This window comes from Gavia stellata, chromosome 16 (assembly GCF_030936135.1).
Source record: "Gavia stellata isolate bGavSte3 chromosome 16, bGavSte3.hap2, whole genome shotgun sequence".
Taxonomy (NCBI): domain Eukaryota; kingdom Metazoa; phylum Chordata; class Aves; order Gaviiformes; family Gaviidae; genus Gavia; species Gavia stellata.
In genome coordinates, this window is record NC_082609.1 from 21,277,509 (window position 1) to 21,299,895 (window position 22,387).

Below are 22,387 nucleotides of genomic sequence, written 5' to 3' on the forward strand. Positions count from 1 at the left end.
CTGTGGCAGAGGAGAGGGTCAGCAGCAACTGTTGTCCCCAGTGCCCACAGCAGCAGTGTGGGGAGTGGAGAAGCGGGCAACATGCACAACCAGCGCTCACCAAGCACCCCAAAGCACACAACAGAGCCATCCCTTCCTTTGCATGCCGCTGAAAGGCAGCTGCTTCTGGGGAGGTTCCCTTGCGCGCTGCACAGGCCACCTCAGGGCTGCCCCCCATGCCCAGATGGACTTGGCAAGACAGACCCTGGCTGGCCACCCCACTCCCGAATCGATGCCAACCCCACGCCAGCCCTCCCTGCTTCGCAGTCACGGGGCCATCACTCCTCTTGCTGCACTCACCGGAGCAGTTACCCGCCACGAGACCGGATGCCGCCTGGCTTTTCTGCACTGTGGTTAACGGGCTCTGTGCTCCAGCCTGCGCAGCCGCGGCTCTTTCTGGAGGCTGCTGCCGCAGCGACCCAGAGCCCCTGCACCGTACAGGCTTCTGGTGTCACGGGTAGGGCCGCACAGTTGCCAGCACCGACAAAAATGAAAATGAAAGGAGCCATCGCAGCTGCAGGCAGCTTTCAGAAAGCACCAGGGCCCTCCCACACAGGGCATCTGTGAAGTCTCACAGCCTGCGGGAAATCCAGGCACTGGGCAGCGCTGGGTGGATGTGGCAGGTTTCGACATCCATGAGCTTACACCTCCGGAAAGCCCCAAGATACTGTCAGGTCATAGTGGGGCTGAGCCAAGCTGGAATGAGGAAGGAAACCAGAATTTATTGAGATTTAATTTAATAAGTGCAGCAGATTTCAAAGAGTGTATTTATTAAGTGCAGCAGGTTTCCAGGGGCAAAACAGAAGCAATTTCCTTCTAGCAGAGAGGGTGACTCATAGCACCCTGGATCCTCCCACCACGCAGCTCTGGAAGATGCTGGCTCAGGAGGCAGTGCCCGTGGACACTGGTGACACAGCAAGGGCTTCCCACAGCTGGGCTCTTGCTGGCCAGTAAGGCCCTCAAGCCTCTCAGGTCCCTGGTCCTACTGACCACAGACCCAGAGCAGCAGAGGTACTCAAGGCCTTCTTTGACTCAGTTGTTATTGCTGAGGTTTGCCTTCAGGCCTCAGACCTAGGTCCCTGGTCCTAGCAGCCAAGTCTGCAGCGGTGAGGCATTACCCATCCTAGAGGAAGACTGACTTAGGACACACTTGAGCCATCTGAACATACACAAGTCCGTAGGACTGGGTGGGATGCACTCGAAGATGCTGGGGGAGATGGCTGATGCCATGGCAAGGCTCCTCTGTGATGTCTTTGGAAGATCATAGCAATCAGGAGGTTCCTGATGAGTGGGAGAAGGCAAACATCACACACAACTTTGAGCAAGGCAAGAAAGAGGGCTTGGTGAACTACAGCCTGCCCAATGTCACCTCTGTCCCTGGGAAGGTGATGGAGCAAATCCTTCCAGCAATCTCTGCCAAGCACCTGACAGATGAGAAGGTAACAGCCAGCAGGGATTTACAAAGGGCACATCGCACCTGACCAACCTCAGTGCCTTATGAGATGAGATAACTGACTGTGTGGATGAGGGGAGAACCTTCACTTCAGCAAAGCTTTCAGCATGGTCTTTCATGGCCTCTGTGTAGGCAAACTGGGTAGATACAGGCTGGCTAAGGGGGTGACCATCCAGAACGTGCTCTGGGTCCAATTGCTTTCTGCCCAGAAATGCCTGTGGATGCAGGGAGGCTGCCAGGGGACTCTCGCAGTCCCCGCAAATCCGCAGGCACCTTAGCTAGGGTCTCCGCAGGTGGCAGCGGGCACACAGCACAAGGATCTTGATTCAGACATGCCCACAGATCACATTTAATTCAAGCATTTGCAAACCCAGAGGGTGGGAGGAAGGAATAGATGCCCAGAGAGACTGACAGCATGCTACTTGCACTTATCTTAAGGTTACTTGAGTCTGTTTCGGTGGTACCTTAGAAACCCCAGCAAACCTGCTTTTTACAGGGCATTTGACCTGTGTTCCTAGCCTGGGAAGGGGTTGTGGATATGGCCAATGCATTGTTTGCTTCTTTAACACAAAGGTTGGCTAAAATATCAAGTGAATCACTTCCTCCTCCTGCGCTGGGTTGTCCCTGGTGGCCGGGCCTCACTGACCAGCTCCGGCTGGCTCCTGTCGTGCAGTGGAGGAGGCTGCCCGGCTCCCCAGCCCTCTTCTCGCGGGTCCCTGAGCAGCTGGGTGGCTCTCCTGCCCATGGAACCTGTCCTCTTGCTTTCAGTTCTACCTTCAGCACACTAACACCTGTGGTATTTCTGTCTCTTTCACTTCTACTCTGAGCCTGCCTTTGCCCCACGGCCCCAGACCCGCCTCGTATGTAGCTGTTGCCAGGGTGCTAATTGCAATAAAAAAGCAGCATGGAAGAGCCATTTTGTCTGCCAGAGCCTGCAGAAGCAGACGACAGGGCTGGAGGGAGGTGAGGATCACAGCAAAGAGGAATTGCACCTGCAGCTTGCAGGCCAGCTGCAGACGGGGACAAAATGAGAGCTCCTATGCTTTCAACCATATCGCATCACTTCCACACCCCTTTGCTCTTGAACAATCCTCCCAGCCACTCCGCAGCCTTTCCAGGCTCCCTGCCATGCTGCAGATGGGACTGTGCTTGTGGTGCGCAGCTCGGAGCAGAGCTGTGGTGCCTGGTCCAAGAGCCAAGCCTAAACTCCAGGAATGAGATTTGAATGCCTCCAGTGGAGGCTGGACGTGTGTGACATCTGAGCTTGCCTGGGAATGGAAAGCCCAGTGCTGCCCAGCGCTTCTGCACAGCCAACAAGAAGCAGGAGCACCAAAGCTGCTGCTTTGTCCTCCCTGGCCTTTTGTCTAGCCAACAATTTGCGTTTCCAGATTGTGCCTTGATTGAAGTTGTCTTTTTCTCTGCTTCCTGTTATTCCCTCAAGGGGAGGGAACAAGAAGTCATGCATGACGCCAAAAGATTTTAGATGCATAAAAAACCCGGCAAGCAACCTCCCCAGACCAGTGCCATGGCATTTCCAACTACGGTACTGCTGACACCTCTGTTTGAGATTTAGTTGGACAAAGAAATCAACTTTCTGTAAAGCAATCTATAAAACGCACCTACACTGCAGACCCTGCTGAGATTAGCAGTTTCTCACCCTAGAGGTTTTTAAACCACTAGTGTGACAGGCATTGTAGAAAGGCCATGTGCCATGGCCTTTTACTAACCACAGAGCAGCATGTGCATCAGCTGGTGCTTACTCATGAAAACTGCCATGTGTGGCACAGATGGATGCACGGGGCATCCTCACCTTCCCCGAGCCCCATTTCTTGGGCCATGTGCCATCTTGGGCAGTGTCCCATCAATGCATCCGTGAGATGCTCCTGATGCAGGCAAATCACAGAAAAACCACCTCATTATGTCATTGGAGTTGTCCATGGTCACCAGCTGGACAACTCATCAGCACCAAACCAGTTAGTACTAACCTCCCACTCCAGCCTGGGCTTGCTGGTTTCCACACTGCTGCTGTGCTGTTGTGAGTGGAGATGGGCCAGGGCCAGGGCAGCTCTGCGGCTCGGTGTTACCTGGGTGCCTGTTCTTAGCTTCTGCAGCCTGCTCTGCCTCACCTTTTTGGGCACCCGAAGGACCCTATGACATCCCTCTGAGCAGCCGCTCTATTTGTATACGCCTGGGCAGAGATGTAGGAGCTTGTGGTCCAAACTGACTGTCCAAACCACCCATGGTTTAATCACTGTCCAAATGCAGCAAGAACTAAGCTGTCTGCTGAGCTGGCAAAGGTGCTTGCAAGGGCAGGGAATCATAGAATCATATGAATCATAGAATACCAGGTTGGAAGGGACCTCAAAGATCATCCGGTCCAAACTTTCTCGTCAAAAGCACAGTCTAGACAAGATGGCCCAGACCTGTCCAGCTGAATTGTAAAAGTGTTCAACGTTGGGGAATCCACCACTTCCCTGGGGAGATTATTCCAATGGCTGATTGTTCTCATTGTGAAAAATTTTCCTCTCGTGTCCAGTCGGAATGTCCCCAGGAGTAACCCCTCATCTTTCCCGTGTGACTCCTTGTAAAAAGGGGGTCTCCATCTTCTTTGTAGCCACACTTTAAATCCTGGAACATGGTGATAAGGTTTCCCCTAAGCCTTCTTTTCTCAAGGCTGAACAAACGCAGTTCTCTCAGCCTTTCCTCATATGGCAGGCTTCCCAGTCCTTTGATCATTGTGGCCCTTCTCTGGACCCTCTCCAGCCCGTCCACATCTTTTTTGCACAGCGGGGACCAACACTGAACACAGTATTCCAGGTGTGGCCTGACAAGTGCTGAGTAGAGTGGGATAATGACTTCTTTATCTCTGCTGGTGATGCTCTTGTTGATGCAACCCAGCATCCTGTTGGCTTTCTTTGCCGCAGCAGCACGCTGGTCATTCATATTGAGCTTCTTGTCCACCAGGACCCCCAGGTCCCTTTCCACAGAGCTGCTTCCCAGCCGGGCAGATCCCAGCCTGTGCTGCACTCCTGGATTATGTTTTCCCAGGTGCAAGACCTTACATCTATCTTTGTTGAACTTCGTAAGGTTTCTGTTAGCCCACTCTTCCAGCCTATCCAGGTCTTCCTGCAGGGTGTCTCTCCCTTCTGAAGTGCCCGCTTCCCCACTCAGTTTGGTATCATTAGCAAACATCATCAGGGTACACTTGATCCCATCATCCAGATCACTTATGAAGATATTAAGCAGTGTTGGGCCCAATACTGATCCCGGGGGGATCCCACTTGTGTCAGGCTGCCAGTTTGAAAAGGAGCTATTTACCACCACCCTCTGGGTGCGGCCTGTCAGCCAGTTCCCCACCCACCGCACAGACCACTTGTCTAGAACGTAACGCATGTTTCTCTAGGAGGAGGCTGTGGGAAACGGTATCGAAAGCCTTGGAGAAACCCAGGTAGACAAAGCCCACCACTCGCCCCACATCAACTGAGCAGGTTACTTTGTTGTAGAAGGCAATCAGGTTTGTCAAGCATGATTTGCCCTTCATAAATCCATGCTGGCTTTTCCCAATCACGTGCTTCATTTGGCTTGTGATAGCCCCCAAGAGGATTTGTTCCATAACTTTCCCAGGGACTGAAGTAAGATTGGTAGACCTGTAATTTCCTGGATCCTCCTTTAAGCCCTTCTTTTAGACGGGGGTGGCATTAGCCTCCTTCCAGTCTTCTGGGATGTCCCCCGATCTCCGCGACTTCTCAAAGATTATGGAGAGCGGCCTCACAACGACATCAGCCAGCTCTCTTAACACCCTTGGGTGGATATTGTCAGGGCTCATTGATTTGTAGGGGTCAAGCTCCTGTAATAGTTCACATACCAACTCTTCCTTCACTGACAGTGGGTCTGTGTTTGCATCAACCTGGATTTTTGTTCCCACAGCCTGGGGCCCAACAGTGCTGGTAAAGACAGAGGTGAAGAAAGTGTTAAGAACCTCTGCCTTTTCAGCGTTGTTGGTGACTAATTCACATCTCCTGTTTAACAGTGGGCCAGTATTTTCCTTCTATTTCTGCTTGTTGTTTACATACCTGAAGAACACTTTCTTGTAGTTTTTGACATCGCTGGCCAATTTCAATTCAAGCTGAGCTTTTGCTTTTCTAACTGCGTCTCTGCACACCCTGGCAATGCCCTTGTAGTTCTCAGCAGGTATTCGTCCACTTCTCCATCTCTGGTATGCTTCTCTTTTGGTTTTGAGCAGACTCAGAAGCTCACAGTTAAGCCAAGGGGGTCCCTTGCTCCACCTACTTCCCTTACTTTTAAAGGCAGTGAACTGTTTTTGTGCTTTGAGGAGAGCGTTCTTCAAAATCTCCCAGCGCTCGCTAGCTTCTTTATGGAACTTCCCACAGAATCCCTTCCAACTGAGCTCTGAGTGAGCTGAACTTTGCTTTTCTAAAATCTAAAACCTTTGTTTTAGTCCTAACCTTCAGCGTGCTCAGTAGGACCCCAAACTCCACAATATTGTGATCACTGCAGCCAAGGCTATCACTAACCGAGATATTACAAAGCAGGTTTTCTTGGTTCGTGAGTAGCAAGTCCAGCAGTGCCTCATTCCTGGTTGGTACATCTAACATTTGTATGAGGAAGCAGTCCTCTGTGCATTCCAGGAACTGTATTGTTCTTCCAACAAATGTCTGGGTAGTTGAAGTCACCCATAAGAACCAGCTTCTGTTGACCCGAAGCTTGCTTAAGTGACCCAAATATTGCTTTGTTGGCACTGTCGTCTTGGTTTGGAGGTTGGTAGCAGATGCCTTCTGTAAGATCCTCCTTGGAGATGATCCCTATGATCTTGACCCAGAGGCATTCGATAGGGCTTCCACAATCGCCGTAGCTGACTTCTATACATTCAAGGTTCTCCTTAACATAGAGAGCGACAACTTCCATGTTTGGGAGCATCCAGAAGAGCTGAGCTGGCCCGTAACGCAACATAGGCTGGTTTCTAGAAGGGCCTTGGTGCACTGGTTGGGGCTGGGGAAGGGATCAGCCTCTCCTGACATCCCAATGGCCATGGGCAGAGTGGACAGCTGTAGCCAGGACTTGGTTTAGACAGGGAAGGGTCTTGGTGAAATGCCTGAGAATTTGTAATAACCTGGAAAAAAGAGTATAAAAATCCTGCAGTGACAGGAGGTGAGATCCCTTGCAGGTAGCCAGATGCTGTGAATTTGCCTGAAGTCTCCCCCACCTCTGGAGACCCACTGGCTGCTCTGTATGAGGTGCCTTAGGTATAAAGTGGATTAAGCCAAGAGCTGTGCCTGGCTGCTGGCACTGTGGGAGGCTGAAGGAGGTTAGCAGCAGGTGCTGGATGCATGTGGCATGCCCCAACCACAAGCCAGGCCAGGAACACGGTGCTTTCCTTGGTATCTCCTGGGTAAAGGACCGCTCTCCCCAAGCAGGCAGGCAGCAGGCGTAACAGAGGCTGCTCCTGCTGCAAGACGGGCACTGCAGCAGCGCTTGCTCCTTTTTTTTTTTTTTGCATCATGTGCTGTTGCCCTGCAAAAGCCGGCAGAGCTGCTGGCTTCAGCCGAAAGGCAGACTGCCCAGCGACAGCTTTACACCAGGGATGCCTGTGGGGACGGTGTTCGGATGCCAGGCTGGTGTTAAAAGTGGCTTTGGTCCCTTGGCTAAAAAGTGCTGCAGTTGGTGTCTTTAGTGCTGCAATTGCACCACCAGTGTACCCTCAGAGGTCCTTCACACTGACAGGGCTTGCTTTATCACCCACCCTAGCAAAAATAAAGTGCTCTGCAATATTCTGTGTTGCACGGGACTACATGAACTGGACCACTCTCTCTCTGATGCAGTGAGGAGCCATCCGTGTGCTGGGTAAAATCTTAGAGAAGCAGGTGAGCTGCTTCCTCTAGCTCCCAAGCACACGTTGTCTCTCACTTGTTCAGCAAAGCAGTTGCATTCTGGGACAAAAGAGGTGACAGTTGGGGGAGCCAGGGAGGTGTCCTGGCCGAAGGATTTGGTAATTGCCCCCTCTGTCTCCAGATTATGCAGGGACCTGACCTTCGCTCACAAGGTCCACGTGGAGATGGGACAGCTTTCCAGAGATGTGCCCAGCTTGGGAGAGCCTTTGCCTTGCCCTGACCCCAGGCTGTGACCCCTCAGCAACTATGAGTTTAAAATCCTGATGGCAGCATGGACCATCCCTTCATCCCTGGATTGTGGGGCTGCTCTGAGTGCTGCATGCCCCTTACCCATCAAGGTTCTTCCTTCCTTTGTGGTACCAGAACTTCCTGCCTAAGAGAGAGCTTTATCCATTTAATAAATGTTAGTGGATCAATCTGTGATTTATGCAGTCTTCTTTTGATCCCCTGTAAACTGTCAGCACGCGCAGTATCCTGTGGCACTGAGGCCCCAATTACACGTTGGGTGGAGAAGTCGTTTTTGCTTGTTTTGAAGCTGTCACAGGCTAGCGTTGTTTGGAGTGCCACTGTTCTTGTCCTGGGAGAGACATGAACAACCAGCCCTTTCCTCCTCCCCAGACCACTGATGGCTTCAGACCTCAGCCATCTCCTTCCCAGGCTGGAGCATCTCAGATACTCAAGTTGTTCTTCAAAAAGAAGCTGTTTTCTACTTGATTGTGCTGGTCAAAATGCTTTGAATATCTCCCCCAGGTCCCTTCCAGGTCTGACTCTTCTGGGTCACATGTGTTAAGCTGCTCAAGTGTCAGCACAGATCCCTGGGGGCGCTCCTGCTGGGACCCCTCCACTCACACACACATGTACTCTTGATCTTTGCCCTCCAACAGTCATGTACTTTCCTGCCCTTTGCCACCAGTCACCCTGGCACTGAGACTGTAGAAAGGGAAGTGGCTGTCTGTGTCTCCTTTGGCCTCCCACCACGTGTTCCCTGGGGACCCAACCGGGCTGAGGTAAGAACAAGTGAAACTATAATGCAATAAAGGGCTGAGTACGCATGTGCCTTTTGGTTGCTTTTGGTTTTTTTTTACAGGTATCTTCCAGCCTGCAGGACAGGCAAAGCTGGCTTTGGGGACAGAGCCACCAAAAGCTTGCTGACAGCGAGTGGCTGGTCAGTGCCACAGTCCCAGGGACCCCTGGAAAGCTGTTCTTGCCCTAACGCACCCTGACTCCCACCTCTGCAGCAAGGGAGGGGACAGTCTTTGCAGACAGGATCCCATGAGTGGGGAGCCACAGGAGCCAACGGAGCATCTTCTGAATTGGGTGTGAGACCTCAAGCAAAACAGCAGTCCTTCCCTGAACATGCTTTTCAGCGACTGTGTTCCCCCTTCCTCTGCAGCAGCAGGCCTGCAGCTTTGCTGGGATTGTCCAGGCAGCACAGAAACCCCACACGAGGCCAGATCCCTCTACATAGACTATAAAGGCACAGAAGAAGACCCTGCAGATGACCCTAGAAGACTGCCATTCATACAGCCAAGTAGGATGAAAGGGGGATAAAACAACTTGGGGATGAAGAGAGGAGAAGGTGAGCATGTGGTATGGAGGGAGATTGTCTCTCTGAAAAAAGTACTTTGGGGAATTGAAAGTGGTGGGGAGCAGCATGGGAACTGTGCTTGCAGCTCCCAGGGATCTCCTCTGTCCGGAGGTGAGGAGGTGCAGGGGTGAGTGGGGATCTCCAGCACAGCAGTGCCTGGGCGGCACTGGGAGGGCAGAGGGCACACAGGGGGGGCTGAGCAGGGCAGCCCGTGGGGTCAGAGCAAGGGGCAATGGCTGGGTGGAAAATGGAACCAGAACCTGACTGCCAGAGAGGTGGTGCCAGACTTTCTTTTTCCATGCAAGCAGGTGTAATGACATGTGTGAATATTCTATTTCTTTCCTTGTTCCTCCTCTCTCAACGACTTACAGGAAATTTATTGTTGCCTTCTTGGTCAGGACATGCATCTAAGGGAGATTTATTGGCACTCTCATGGCCAAAGAGGAGCAATTTATAGGAGCCCGTCCCTGCAGCACAGACTGGTAGACCCAGGGCATAACATGAAAATTTCTGATTTACTATGGCAAGTGATGGAGATACAAGCAGGCTGACTAGCCTGGCTGGGATGCTCACTAAAATACCCATGGAAGCCCAAACTGCCCAGGAGGTTTTAAGCAAGCTGAGAACATGGGAATGAACAATTCAGGGCCTGCCTACAGCTGTCAGCACTGCCTGGATTTCTGTCCAAAAAGCTCCTGTTGTTTCTCTTTGACTATGTTTAACCCTTCCACGACTGCCCTGCCATCGTCCTCACTATCCCATGGAGAGCTCTGCAATGCTGGCTGAGCTCAGCAGCTTCCCAGCCTGGGACTGAGCTAGAAAATCTGGTTCTATCCCTCTTCTTTTATTTTCTGCCTCTGATGCCAATCCCCCAGCCTCCTGCTGAGATCAGCTTGGCCGCGAGCTTGAAGTGGGGCAAGACTCTGTGATTGTTTGCTCCAGAAACATGTGCCTCGAGGAGGTGAGTTGGAGAGTATGAGTCTGATCTTGAGTGATGGGGAAGCTTTTAACCATCTTGGTCAAATGAAGTCTTGGTATTCAAGTTTGTCTCTTGCATCCCACATGGTGGCAGTGGCAGGCTGAGGTCCCCACTGTGCCCCCCCATACTCATAGCTGTTTGCGCTGTGCTCTGAGCTACATCCACATTTGCACCAAAACCAGCAAAAGCCTACAAAAGAAAAATTGGACTTTGAGAGAAGATGGGGTGGTAAATATAGAAAAAGAAAACCGCATCAGCAAAACAGCAAGATGAGCTTTTTGAATCTGTAAAACCTGACAATACTTTTTTCAGGTTTGGATCTTTTTACAGTGAAATTTCCATTAATACCTTTTTTCTTGTAGAAAAACACATTAAGTTCAACATAAAAATCAAAAACTCCCAACCCCTGCTTTATTTAAAGAATAAAAGTTTTCACAGTTTCTCGGACTAACTTAGTTTTAAACACATTTAACTGAGAACAAGAGCAAGTCACTTTAAAAATTACTTCTGTTATGTTTTAAAATTGTGACAATCCTGGATTTGACTCATTCAGCACAGGGCAAAGGACTCTAGAAATGGAAAATCACTTTGGAGCAGGGGCATGTGACACTGTGGGGTTTGTTGAAGACCCTCCAACTTGTTTAGCCACTGCTGAACATCTGCTGCCAGGGTCCCTCTGCAAATCCAGCCCCTCTTACACACCTCTGCAGCAGAGAAAAACACTGGAACTGTGTCAGGAGCTCTAGCAGCTACTTTGGCATCTGTTACCCAGGCAGTCAAAGAGGGGCAAGAAGGTGGAGAAGAGATGCTCTGCAATCCCCAGCAGAGCCTGCTGCTGCTAGGCAGCTTCAGGAGGGCAGATGACAATGTGCTGAGGGGCTAAGGAGGCCCAAACAGAGACTGAGAGTATGGAAAAAGGCACAGTAAAAGCTAACATGGGGCACTGAGAGAGGAAGGAAGGAAGGAAGGAAGCGTACCTCAAGGACAAGATGTCAGACCTGGCAGAGCTGGTGAGGAGGAACATGGCTCAGCTCTGGGAACAGTTCTGGGTGCATGTGTGTGTGCTGCAGGCAGTGGAGGTGGGCTCAGCACCGGGGGACTTTGGGGCTCAGCTGCTGGCTTTGCTTTAACAAACCAGACTTAGCTGGTGAATGGAAGGTTTAGCGACTGCTGATGGGAACCTTCTCTGGGACACGTCCAAGGAGCCTAAATGCAACTGAGGAAGTTCCTCAGTGCTCCTCTTTGAATTGCATGAATTTCCAGGCAATGCTGCCAGTGAGAGATGGTTTAGTCCTCTTTGGGCAGCTTCCTCCAGCCCGCTTCCTTGTGTTGGCATGACTGATTTCAAAAATAACTGGATCAGCTCAGAGTTCTAGATGCCAAGTGATCCTGGGTGATGGTAGAAGTTACTTTTGGATCAAGTGATCCAACTTAAGCGTAACTGCATGCCAGAGAACAGCTAACAATTTGCTTGGGCAGGGGGGTGGGCAGGGCTGCTTCTTACATCCACAATTTGTAGTTAGATGATTTGAAGCCATTTGTGAATTTGTATCTTCTGCTTCCAATGCCAGAGATTACGATGCATAATAACACACAAGGAGAAGGGTTCTGTCCTGCTAGGAGAAGCTTGTTACAACAGGTCCAGGATATCCAGAGTTGTGAGAGAGCTGGAGGTGAGCACCATGCCTCTTCTGTGATATCAAAGAAAGTGTCACTGAGATTGACAGTTATGATACCTTCAGCCCACAGCTATGCATTGCCTGCTGGAAATTTTCTTGTGGTCAAGGTGGTGGTGGTAATTTGTGGATTTTGCTCTGTGGTTGTTTCAGTTTGTTCTTTGCCTTTCTCTGAAGTTTAAGATCCCAGGTTGTTTTGCAGCAGGATACTAGACTGGAAGAGTTTATAATGATGTGTTATGAGAAAGCCTATCTTCTTTGTTCCTACACTTGGTAATCTTTTGGTCATGGTTTGAGTTTTGAACTGACTCCCCTGTTCAAGCCTGGAACAGCTGGTGCTATAGGACAGTTTAGCAGAGACCTTGCTGCTCTGTTGCCTTGGTGGGTGATGGACGACACCTCTGCTGGGCTCAGGTGGCCAGTTTCACCTTCCTGCCTTATACCATCATAAACTCATGTCTCCCTGACTGTTCCCAAGTTTCTAGTTCCAGTTTTGAAAGAAGTCCAATCATTTTATAGTAAGACTCATCTTCAGATTTCAAAACTCGTGGAACTCGTGGCTGGGAATGATTCCACGTATTTTCTTCCTGGTTGTGACCTCCCGTGTTCCGCTGACACACAGTCTTGGACACATACTCCGTAGGATTGGACCAAGACTAAAAAGAGCATTTCTAGAGCTCTTCACCTGGGCTGAAAACCCACAGAATTAGCTCCTTCATAACTGTTGCTGTGGATACTGATCAATCTGGTCTTTCGATGGAGAGGACAATGGAGAAACAATGCTATAGCTGACTTACAGGTTGCCCTGGCATCTGAGTACAGCCAAGCCTAGGATTTGCAGCAGGAGAGGGAAAAGGTGTGTTTTATGTGGTGGGAGTCTCCATGTGACATATATCACAACTTATGTATATAAGCTCAGTCCAGAAGGTTTTTTTAGAAATGCTTTGAACGGAGGTGCTGAAGAATCCCCTCTGAGACCAAAAGGCTTTTAGCTGCTAGCCTGGCCAACTCACCTCAGGATCTACACGCTTCTGCACTGGAATTGCCATGGTTCCTGCTTCTGTGGGTACCTATGAACCAGACTGGACCTCAGCTCACTCTCCCTTTGGTAAATGACCCTGCAGGGTGTAACAGATGGAAGAATTTGTGTGAAATTGTGCATTTGGGTGGTACTGCTGGGCAGAGCGCGTTTGGGACAGGAGCTGTGCTGCCTACAGCTGAAAAGAGCCTTCGCTACACCAGCTCTTCTGCCCGCAGGTCAGCAGACAGGGCTTCAGCGGCTCCTGGAGGAAACACTGACCAGCAAGGGGAAAAAGTGGCCTCTGCATCTGTTTTTTAAAGACACAGCAGCTATGGAGACAAGCAATTCTCCTCAGTTCATGGCTGCAGAAAGGGATGCAGGTCCTATGCTGTTTGCTGTTTGTTGAGGAGGCAGAGCTTTCTTCTCCTCAACCCTTCACTCCACTTTCTCCACTCCTTCAGGTCCATTTTTCTGGGAGTTTTTTTTCTGTGGAGCTTGCCCACTAGCATCTGTCCAACTTGATGAAGTGGGTTTTTTTTAATTTTCCAGTAGTGTCTTACCTTCTTTAGTTACCTTTTTTCACCTTCTAACAAAGGCCTCACAGGTTACTGAAGCCTAGAAAAGTCAGATTTAGTCAGCTAGGCTAGGAAGTTTGTACTCCTTTAAATTTTTGTGCCTTTGCCTCAGCATGTCTGGGTTTTTTCCCTGATACAGCACTGCAGCCTGACCCTGTTGAGCAGAGCTGATCAGAGGAAGGTGGTGAAGGAAAGGCACATGGAGGCAGGAGTCATCTGAGGGTAAGGCAGGGCTCAGCTAACTCCTCCAGTGATGTCCTGCTGTTTTGCACGGGATGACATTGGCACGGGATGATGTTGGCAGGCACAGACAGCAGATCACTCAGTGCTTCTCTTTGGAATAGAAGGTAAGAGCACAGTGGTGCCTCCGGGATGAGAGACCACAGTACCTCACAGTGCCCCAGGTCTGCAGGACCAGCTCTCTCCCCAGGATGGAGATGGCAGAAAGCTGCCATCCTAAAATGCCGTGGTGGGGTGCTGCGCAAGGGGCCAGCAGCAGCTGGCGTGGGGAGACAGCATCTGCCTAACAAGGAACGCTTTCTCTGCAGCAGGGGCTGCTACGGACAGGGACCAGCCGTGAATTTTCACAACAGATGCAACCCAAAGCATCTTCTGTAGTGCTGGTGAGCAGAACTCATCCTTCTGGAGAAGAGGACCAGGATATGATCTCATGTGGGATACAGAAAAGTGCATATGGATCAATCCCACTGTATTCACATTCAGACAGGAGTGGGAAGAGACTGAAACCTGCAGAAGGACACCTGCAAAAATCAGAGGTGAGGTGGAAGAGAAGCAAGGGAGCAAGGCAGCAGGTGGGATAAGGAAGTCCTAACAAGAGAAAGTAGAAATCAAGAGACAGCAGGGAGACGGGAAGTGAAGAAGTGCTGCAGACAGGACCATGAAGGGGAAATCTAAACAACAAAACTTAGCAAAAAGACAAAGCTAAGGGAAAGAGAATGCAAAGGACATGAAAACTGTAGTGCGACATGGCAAAAAGCCAGGAGGGGAAATCCTGATCTCGAGCTCAACAGGGCCAGGTATTCCCTGGCTCTGCTCCCTGTGATCTTAGGTTAATGTTTATTTGCGCCTGATCTTTCTTGCATCTCATGGCATTTTTAGACATGTCCGAGCTCCAGTGGAAAGTCTTTAATCTATTGCCACATCAGACAAAGATCTAACTGTGAATCCTGAGGAAAATACCTTCTGGATAAGACATCCCAGTCTTCAATTCCCTGCAGCCTACAGCAAGTTAACATCTATCCAATTACAGCTACATGACAAATCTCAGAAACTGCAACGGAGATTTGCCTTTCAGCAGTTCTAAGGGGACTGACCTTGTGAACAACAATGATGAAAATGACGTTTCTACTTACATTTCTTAGCTCTCAGAGAAGATCACGTCTATCTGGTAAGAAGCAGCAAATCACAGTCATGTAACATAGTAATACTATAGTTTAGTACCATAGTTATCATGGTACTAAAACCACAACAAAACTATTTTGCTATCTACTTTAAAAATTGTGGATTCTCTGGATTATGTATTACAATGCTTTACTACTCAGAGAGGACTTTTCAAAGCTCGACATGAAAAAAGTAGCAATCCAGACTGTTTCTTTTGCTACTGTGAGCCAAAAATAATTTTCCAATTTGGGGACAAAATCCAACACTTTTTTTTATGAGAATACTGGAAAAAGATTAGTTTCGTCTTGGCTGATGTGCAGACCTCTGAGATGTGAAGTCCTTAGAGGCTGTGACTTAAAGGTATATTGAAAACTGCCCCGGAAACATTAGAAGGATGCTTCCAGAGAGACGTCCGAGGAGAGGGAAGCCTTTCATGCCCCCAGCAGTCACCAGTATGACTGCAGTTCCAGACACGATGTTTGCCCTGTTGAGAGATGGGCCAAGTTTGAGCGAGGGGCAAAGCTATTGTGGCTGTACTGCTCTCGAGGATGAAGGGAGCATCACCCAGTAAAGAGGAATTTGCAATATCACTTCTAGTAAGCAGGATCAGACTGCCCGACTGGGATCAGACGTTGGCTGGGCAATAGAAAAGGAAAGCAGGAAATGTTGGAAGAAAAGCAGTTTTGCCTCTGACCCAGGACTGGGGGGACCTTATGGCCAGGACTGCTTGGGATTAGTATTAGAGCATTTCCAGCTCCCTTGTGCTGGGGGTGAGAGAGTGATGAACCGGGGCAGGGTTGTTGCCTGCTCTTCTGCAATCAAGGGGTGTCTGGCAACCCACAAGGCAACAGAAAAGAGCAACAAGCCACAAAATGGAACAAAAAGTAGTTGAAAAAAAAAACCCAGAAAACCATTTTTATGAATCTGTGATTTATTTTCTCCACACCAAATGTGCAGGGGGAAAGAGAAATTAATTCAAAACACACCAGAAAAAGAAATCTTGAATTGTTGCAGGAAAGCTGGCAGCGAAGTCAGCATGAAAACAGACCACAACTATTGCCAAGAGGCAGCAGTGCCCAGGCTCCTGAGAAGCCATGGTGAGCACAACCAGAGATCCTCACCCCCACCCTGAGCAGCAGCTACGTGGGCAGGAGGAAGGAGCAGGTGCTTTGGGGGGAGCAGGAATGAGTTCGTCATCACCAACACATCATAAGTAGTGTGGGATTTCTGAACCTTGCCTGTTGAAAAGCAGCAAATTAATCCTGCGGGTTGCTCTGCTGGCTACAGGGACTGGCTGGCAGAAGGGTGCTTTAGCAAAGGGACAGTCTGACCCCAGGGGAAGTTTTGGAGCTGAGCTCCAAGCCCAGAGCTGCTTCTTGATGCTTGGACTTGAGTATTTTACTTACCTCTAGAGTCTCCTGTTTAAGCCTTTCATCCCTCTCTGCCAAGAGATGCACAGGAGGTGTGGGATTGACAAGAACAGTGGAAAACAACCCTGCTGCAGTACTAGGTGAGGAGAAGACAGGCAGTAACAGAAAATCATAGCATAATTCATTAAAAAAGTTAGTTACACAAGAGAGAAATCCATAGGAAACCTGTTCCTGTAAAGGAACAAAACCTGATGCCTTCTTGGAAAGTCTTACGACTTCCAACCCTGATTAAAAATGCTCTTGGCATTTTTCTTACTTGACTCGGTAGCAGGACTGCCAACTTGGAAGGGTCCAGACAGCACAAGGCACCAGCCACCACAAGCCGAAGATGAAGGGGCAAGTGTCCAGTCCCAGTTCATGCTCCAAAGCCAGCAATGGGAAGAGAAGCAAGACCCAAGAGAAAAGATTCCAATTTGATGTAGATTTTAAAATGTCTTATTACTACAAGATGTCTCATGGGTTTGTGTATGTGCGGGGAGATTGGTTGTTAGGCTGAACTCCCCTGCAGAGGTACCTTGTTTGAACATGTGCACAAAGTCCTTGTCCCAAGCAGTGTCCTGTTACCAGCCTCGTTCGCTCAGTTTCTGATGATTCAGACCTGAAGTGAAGTTGCCCTTTTGTTTGAGCTGGCTGTTTACGGCCATTGCCCATTCATGCTTTTATCGTGCAGTTACACAAACAGGTCTTGGTTTCGGGGCTCTGAGGTTTGCTGAAGCTGTGTAGAACCCTTCAGTTTGTTGGCAGCCACCAGAAGGACAATTTGATGAACTTTTTCTGATCCAAGCTGCTCAGTCATCTGAGACCAATCGTTATTTTTGCCCGTATCGGTATCCTGCATGGGGATGCTGTATGGAAATCTATTTTTCTTCCATCTCTGGCCACCGAGGCTATTGATGCTCGCTGTTGGAGAGCCTTCACCTCTCTCCACGCTGCCGCTGGCCTGCTGGGTACTGAGCCCTCAGTTGCTTGCCTTGTGTTCTTCACTCAACACTGTGGTTTTGGTACGCTCAATACGCCTGGTATTTTAGGTACTTCGCTATACAATAAAAGCCTGTTTGATGGTTCAAACCTTTATTATGCAGCCATGCTGTGATCTACTTGGTGTACTTTGTCCATGCGTCCTCCCAGGCCTAAAAATGAATTACTGTGTGCCAGCCCCATGCCACTACCCACGGGCTGAGCCACACGTCACCTGCACCAGGCACAAGGTGTCCCCAACACTGCTCTCAGTGCCACTTCATGTGCTCCTGGAGGGCCTCCGCCTGTCCCGGATGCCCTCCCAGCCGCCCCGGGGAGGGTACACCGCCGGCCCGTGCCCCACAGGCCCCGGCCCTCCTCCGGGAAGGGGCCTGGGGCCCTCTGCGGCCTCGGCACGGACACCTGGGGCCGGCCTCCATCTCCCGGGACAGGGAGCACCGCAGGGGCGGCGGCGCCGGCAGCTCCCGCCCAGGCTGCCGGGGCGCGGGGTCCCGCCCGGGCCACCCGCACGGCCGCCACCACCTCAGGCCCGGCCCGGCCCGGCCCCGGCGCCTCCGGCCCTCACTGGCCCCACGGCGGCGGCGCGGCCGGGACTTCTTCCCGTCCCGCCTTCTCGCGAGAAGCCGCCGTCACGCGCGCCGCCAGCCAACGCGCGCCTCACGCAGCCGCCGCTGTATCCTTCCGCGCTCTCCCCCTCCCCCTTCTGGAGAGTTCTGCACGGCGGCCGCACGACAAATAGTCCCCGCCGGCCCCCGCTCCTCCTCTCTCTCGCCGGCCCTCCCCCTGCGCTCCCAGCCCGGCCTCGGCCCCCGTCGCGGCGGCCGCCTCCGCGCCGCCAACCCCGCGCCGTCCGGCGGCGGCGGAGCGCGGCGGGGGTAGGGGCGCCGCGGCGGAGTGATACGCGGAAGGCCGGCGAGGAGGCGCCAGCGCATAAAGAGGCGGCGGAGGGATGCGGTAGGAGCTGCGGCAGCGGCAGCGAGCTCCAGCCCAGCGGCCGCCGCCAGGGGAGCAGCGCGCCAGGCCGGCCCGCCCGCAGGCCCCCCGCCCCCCCCCCTCCGCCGCCGCCTTCTGGGGGGGCCCCCTCCCCTCCCTCCCCCCCTTCTCTCTCTCCTTCCCCTCCCCCCTTCCCCTCCCCCCCTCTTCCGCGCCGCCGCCACCTCCGCGCTCCTCCTCCCCCCCCCTCCCCCTCGGAAAATAGTCCCCGCGGGCTGCCCCCTCCCCGCCCGCCCCTCCTCGCCGCCTCGCGCACACAATGGCGCTGAAGAGAATCCACAAGGTAAGGGCAGGGCCCCGCCGCCCCGCGCCGGCCCCGCGCCCGCCCGCCCCGGCGCGCCGCTCGCCTTACATAACCCGGGCAGGCCGCCGCCGCCGCCCCGGGCCTGGCGGGGAGCGGGGGAAGGCCGGGCCGGGCCCTGCCCCGGCGGCGCGGGGGTCCCTCCGGTGGCCGCCGCCGGGGGGTTACGGGCGCCCTGCCCCGCCCGCGCTGAGGGGACGGGCGGCCCCGCCGTGAGGAGCGGCGGCAGCGGGGCCTGGGGAGGCGGGAGCGCGGGGGAAGTTCCCTCGGCGGAGCGGGCCGCGGCTGCCGGCGCGGGGGCTCAGGCCCGGCCTGCCGGGGCGCTTTGTTTCTCCCCCACCCCCGCCCCGGGAGGGTCTGTCCTCCCCGGGGCTGGAGTGGGGGGGCCGTGCCCGGTCCCCGGGGGGGGCCGCGGCCGGCGGTGGTCTCGGCGGCCGGGCCCCTCCGGAGCAACGTGGCCCCCGGCGCCCGGGCCCTGGGGCCGCGAGGGGGCGCCGGCGCCGGGGCAGGGCCGCGGGCCCGGGGGTGGGCAGCAGCCGCCGGCAGCTGTTGCGGCTTAAGGGGGTGCTCCTCGCCCTCGGGAGTCGCTCGGGGCGTGGAAGCGGGCACGCGTGGGGGCAGCGAGGAACCCCGCCCAGAGGAGCGAAGCGCTGCCCGTGCTGGAAGTTTTGGTGTAGCTCGTCCGGGAGCTTCCTGGTGAAAGGCTTCGCTCTGTCCTCGAGGAGCGGCGAGCTTGGTGGTGGATACTGAAGCGCAGTAAAGTTGTCACGTCCAACTCGTCGAAATAGTGTGATTTATTGTTTTAATGGAGCTAGTGCTCTTCTACAACCTGAGTCATCTAGTAGACTTGTAGGGGGGAGGGCATGCGAGGTGCCCTTTCCTCCTGGAGCAGGAGGTGCGCCACGCTTGGTGTCCTAGCCTGTTAGAAAAACACTCCTGCTGAATCTCCAGTATTCTTAAAACCGTCCTTTGCTTGATCACCATGGTATCTTTTACCAGACAAAACCCCCTCTGTTTAAGAGAGGAATATCCAAGTACGTTTTTATTGTCTTGGTGAGTCAGGCAGGGAATTTATATCCTTTTCCCAGCAAAGGATAGCTGTCAGTTTGGAGTCCGCGTGCAAGGTTCAGGTGTAGAACCCAGTCCTCCTGTAGGGTTTTTAGTCTTGGTTACTCTGCGGATCTAACTTTTGTCTAGAGCCAGATGTGAACCTGCTACATAATATTTAAGATCAGCTTGCTGGCTCTGTTGTGTTATGTATGTAGCGTCAGATTTGGCTAACCTGATAACATCTTTGCTTTGATTGTAGGTAATCTTGGAAGTTTTTGTGAAGCTTCACATGTCGTACTGGTCAAATTAAAGCTAAGGTGGAGAAGAAAATTGAAGAGGGCTTGAAGGCTTACGTACGCTTGTGGAGTAGGTAGAGCTTGAAGGGAAGGATTTCAAAAATAATTTTAGTGTATTGCAATGTTCAGATAAGTGTATGGTAGCGGATTACATGAGGAAGTTGTGCTCCAGCTGAGTATCGCTGGTCTGCGATGTTCTGTCACTTGCTTTAGCGATATGCAATACAATGTGAAGGCCGTTCCACAGCGCGTTTGTGGGCTCGCAGGTGTTTTGAAAGAGCGCTTTCTCCTTGGGAGCGGGTCATCTGCCTGCCATCAGAACAGACCTAGGAGGCATGGCAGTGAATGCTGAAGAGGATAAATGTGACTGCTGGGAGCAGGGGGGGGGACACAGATAGTGCAGGGTTTTTGTGGGGAGGGTGTATCTTCTGTCAGGTAACTTGGGAAGCAGGGAAAGCTGCTTTGTGGTAGCTTAGTGCAGGATTCAGCACTCTCTCAGAGCACTTCTGTTTCTAGTCTGTGTTTTTAACAGGAGAGGAGCTGACTGTGCTGAGTCTTTGTTAACTTTGGGTGCTCATGGACTGATTCTTCGTGCTGCTTTTTGAAGATAAAGAATCCTGAGGGATAATGGGGACTGTGTAAGGTTGCAAGAGTCTTGAAAGCCTTGGGAAGTAGTGCGAGAGCATTGCCAAAGCAGTGGTATATAGAGCTCTGCAAGATACCAAGTGTTTCGGTGGACTAAGAGTGGTGACTGTTGAGGAGAAGGGAGACGATAGGGCTGTAGGCAACATTTCCAACAGAAACAAAGTATGTGAAGGGAGATAAAATCACTTCTTCTAGCAGTCCAGGTACTTTAAAAGTTAGATGGGAGTTAAGCTACAGACTAGAGGGGAGCACTCTTAATTTGAGTTACTGTGGTTGTCTGGCTCAACTACTTCAGTAAAAATCACTGGTTGTTTACACTCTAGCTATTTTAAACACCGTGGAGAGTGTTCGTATCATCATCTGGTTTTTGTTCTAGTCTCTGGGAAAAGCAGTGGTGTCTTACGGGTAATGGTGACCATTCCTGGCAGGATAATGAGGGGAACGGCAAGCTTCCGACCTTTGCTGTTGCACCTTGTGGCAAGAACAAAAGCCTGCAGAATGTGGATTAAGTAGAAATAATCCCACTAGACTCAAGTACAAAGAAGCGACGGAAAGGAAAGCTGCTGCTTTGGCATTTTTAGACGGTATTATCAGTCTTGATACCTCAGCGTTCAGGTCTCAATCTCGCCACTGGCTCTTGTGCTTGGCAGTTTGGGTTTTCTGCTTGACCACAGACTATGAGGTTTTCTCCAACGTTTTTGTGTCTTTGAAGTTCTCATCCTTATATTATCCAGAAACAAGCAGAAGATCCCAAGAGTAAACCTTTGATACAGTGTCAGCAGCATTGCCTGAAATGGCCTCTTGCATGTTGAACTCCTCTGGGCTGGAAGAGGGGAAGAACAAAACTTGTTCGCAGCTGGGTCAGTAGTGTTGTTGCTGGTGTGTGAGGTAGTGCAGGAGCCTGCATGGTCTGTCCCAGCGTGTTTCCAGCAGCACGGTTGTTCTTAGGGTTGTCCAGAGACTCGAGCCCGGGTAACGTGTCTGCATGAAGCAGCAGCTGTTTACGCAGATGCCGTGAAAGACCTGAGGCCTGCTGTCAGCTTGGTGCTTGTATTATTCACCGCAGCCTCTCAGGCAGCGGTGTTCTTCGTTCTTGCTTAGGTGCTTACTGGGACGCAGGTCTAGAACTTGGACCTCTTTTCTAGTGAGAAATGTTTGGGGTCTAAGCAATGATGCCAGCCAGAGTCCCTGTGAAGTGTGGGGGTAACAGTTAAGTCTAACAATTTCATTGTTATTTTTATATCTATAACAATGGTGTTCTTATCATAGTTTCTTGTCATGGATTTATTTTATAAGAAATGCAATGTGAAGATACCCAGAGGTAGGATGGGAGTGATACTGGAGGGCTGTAATGAACAGCTTCCATTTTAAGATTAAGCTGAAGTACTTTGGATTCAGCTGCATCCCCATCTGTGTTGCTTATCTTTGGGACATGTGTTACCTATAACTGAATAACTAGGGCACCTTTTGGAGTTGCTTTGGATGGGAGAGCAAGTAAAAGGCTAGTTCACTCTTTTATGCATTTTCCCATATGAACTGCTTGATGGACCCTGCAGCGAGGGGGGAAGGGGAAATTGGAAGCTGTACTGAAGTACAACACTTCCGTACAGCAGAGGAATGGTGCTTCATTAACTGTTTTCTGAGCCTCTATATTATAAGCAGTACTGCTTTGTAGAACTAAACTATATTCCGGTGATGTTCCTGTTCAACTGCGGAAGACGATGGGCTTGCCTGTAATTCAGAGCCAACTGACCTCCTGAGAGGCTTAAGTATGGCTTCTGCCAAAACGAGTGCTACCCGCGGATGGTAGGCAGGAGACTGGCTAATTGAACCGCGTCAGTCTTAACTGAGTTGTACATGTGCTACCTGTGCTGAGAAAACTTTGTGTTATTTCTGTGCTACCAGTTCTGCTTTACAGCAGCCAGTGGGAACAACTTGGTCTTTCCGTTACAGCCTCTTGCTGCATTTGTGGAGCTGCCAGTGCAGCCCCTTTGTGTGTCACTAGTACTGAGAATACTAGTTAAGCTTCTGTTAGCCAACTAGGCTTTTTTGA

General features: G+C 51.5%; 1 protein-coding gene across 1 annotated transcript in view; it reads left to right on the plus strand.

Annotated features, from left to right (window-relative positions):
- The first annotated feature begins 18,272 nt into the window (after nucleotides 1-18,272).
- UBE2D2 (ubiquitin conjugating enzyme E2 D2) overlaps nucleotides 18,273-22,387 on the plus strand; it is a 30,757-nt gene continuing 26,642 nt past the window's right edge. The window contains exon 1 of the mRNA XM_059825455.1: nucleotides 18,273-18,325. Within this exon, the coding sequence (XP_059681438.1) occupies nucleotides 18,302-18,325 (24 nt within the window). The 5' untranslated portion in view covers nucleotides 18,273-18,301. The remainder of the gene's footprint in view (nucleotides 18,326-22,387) is intronic.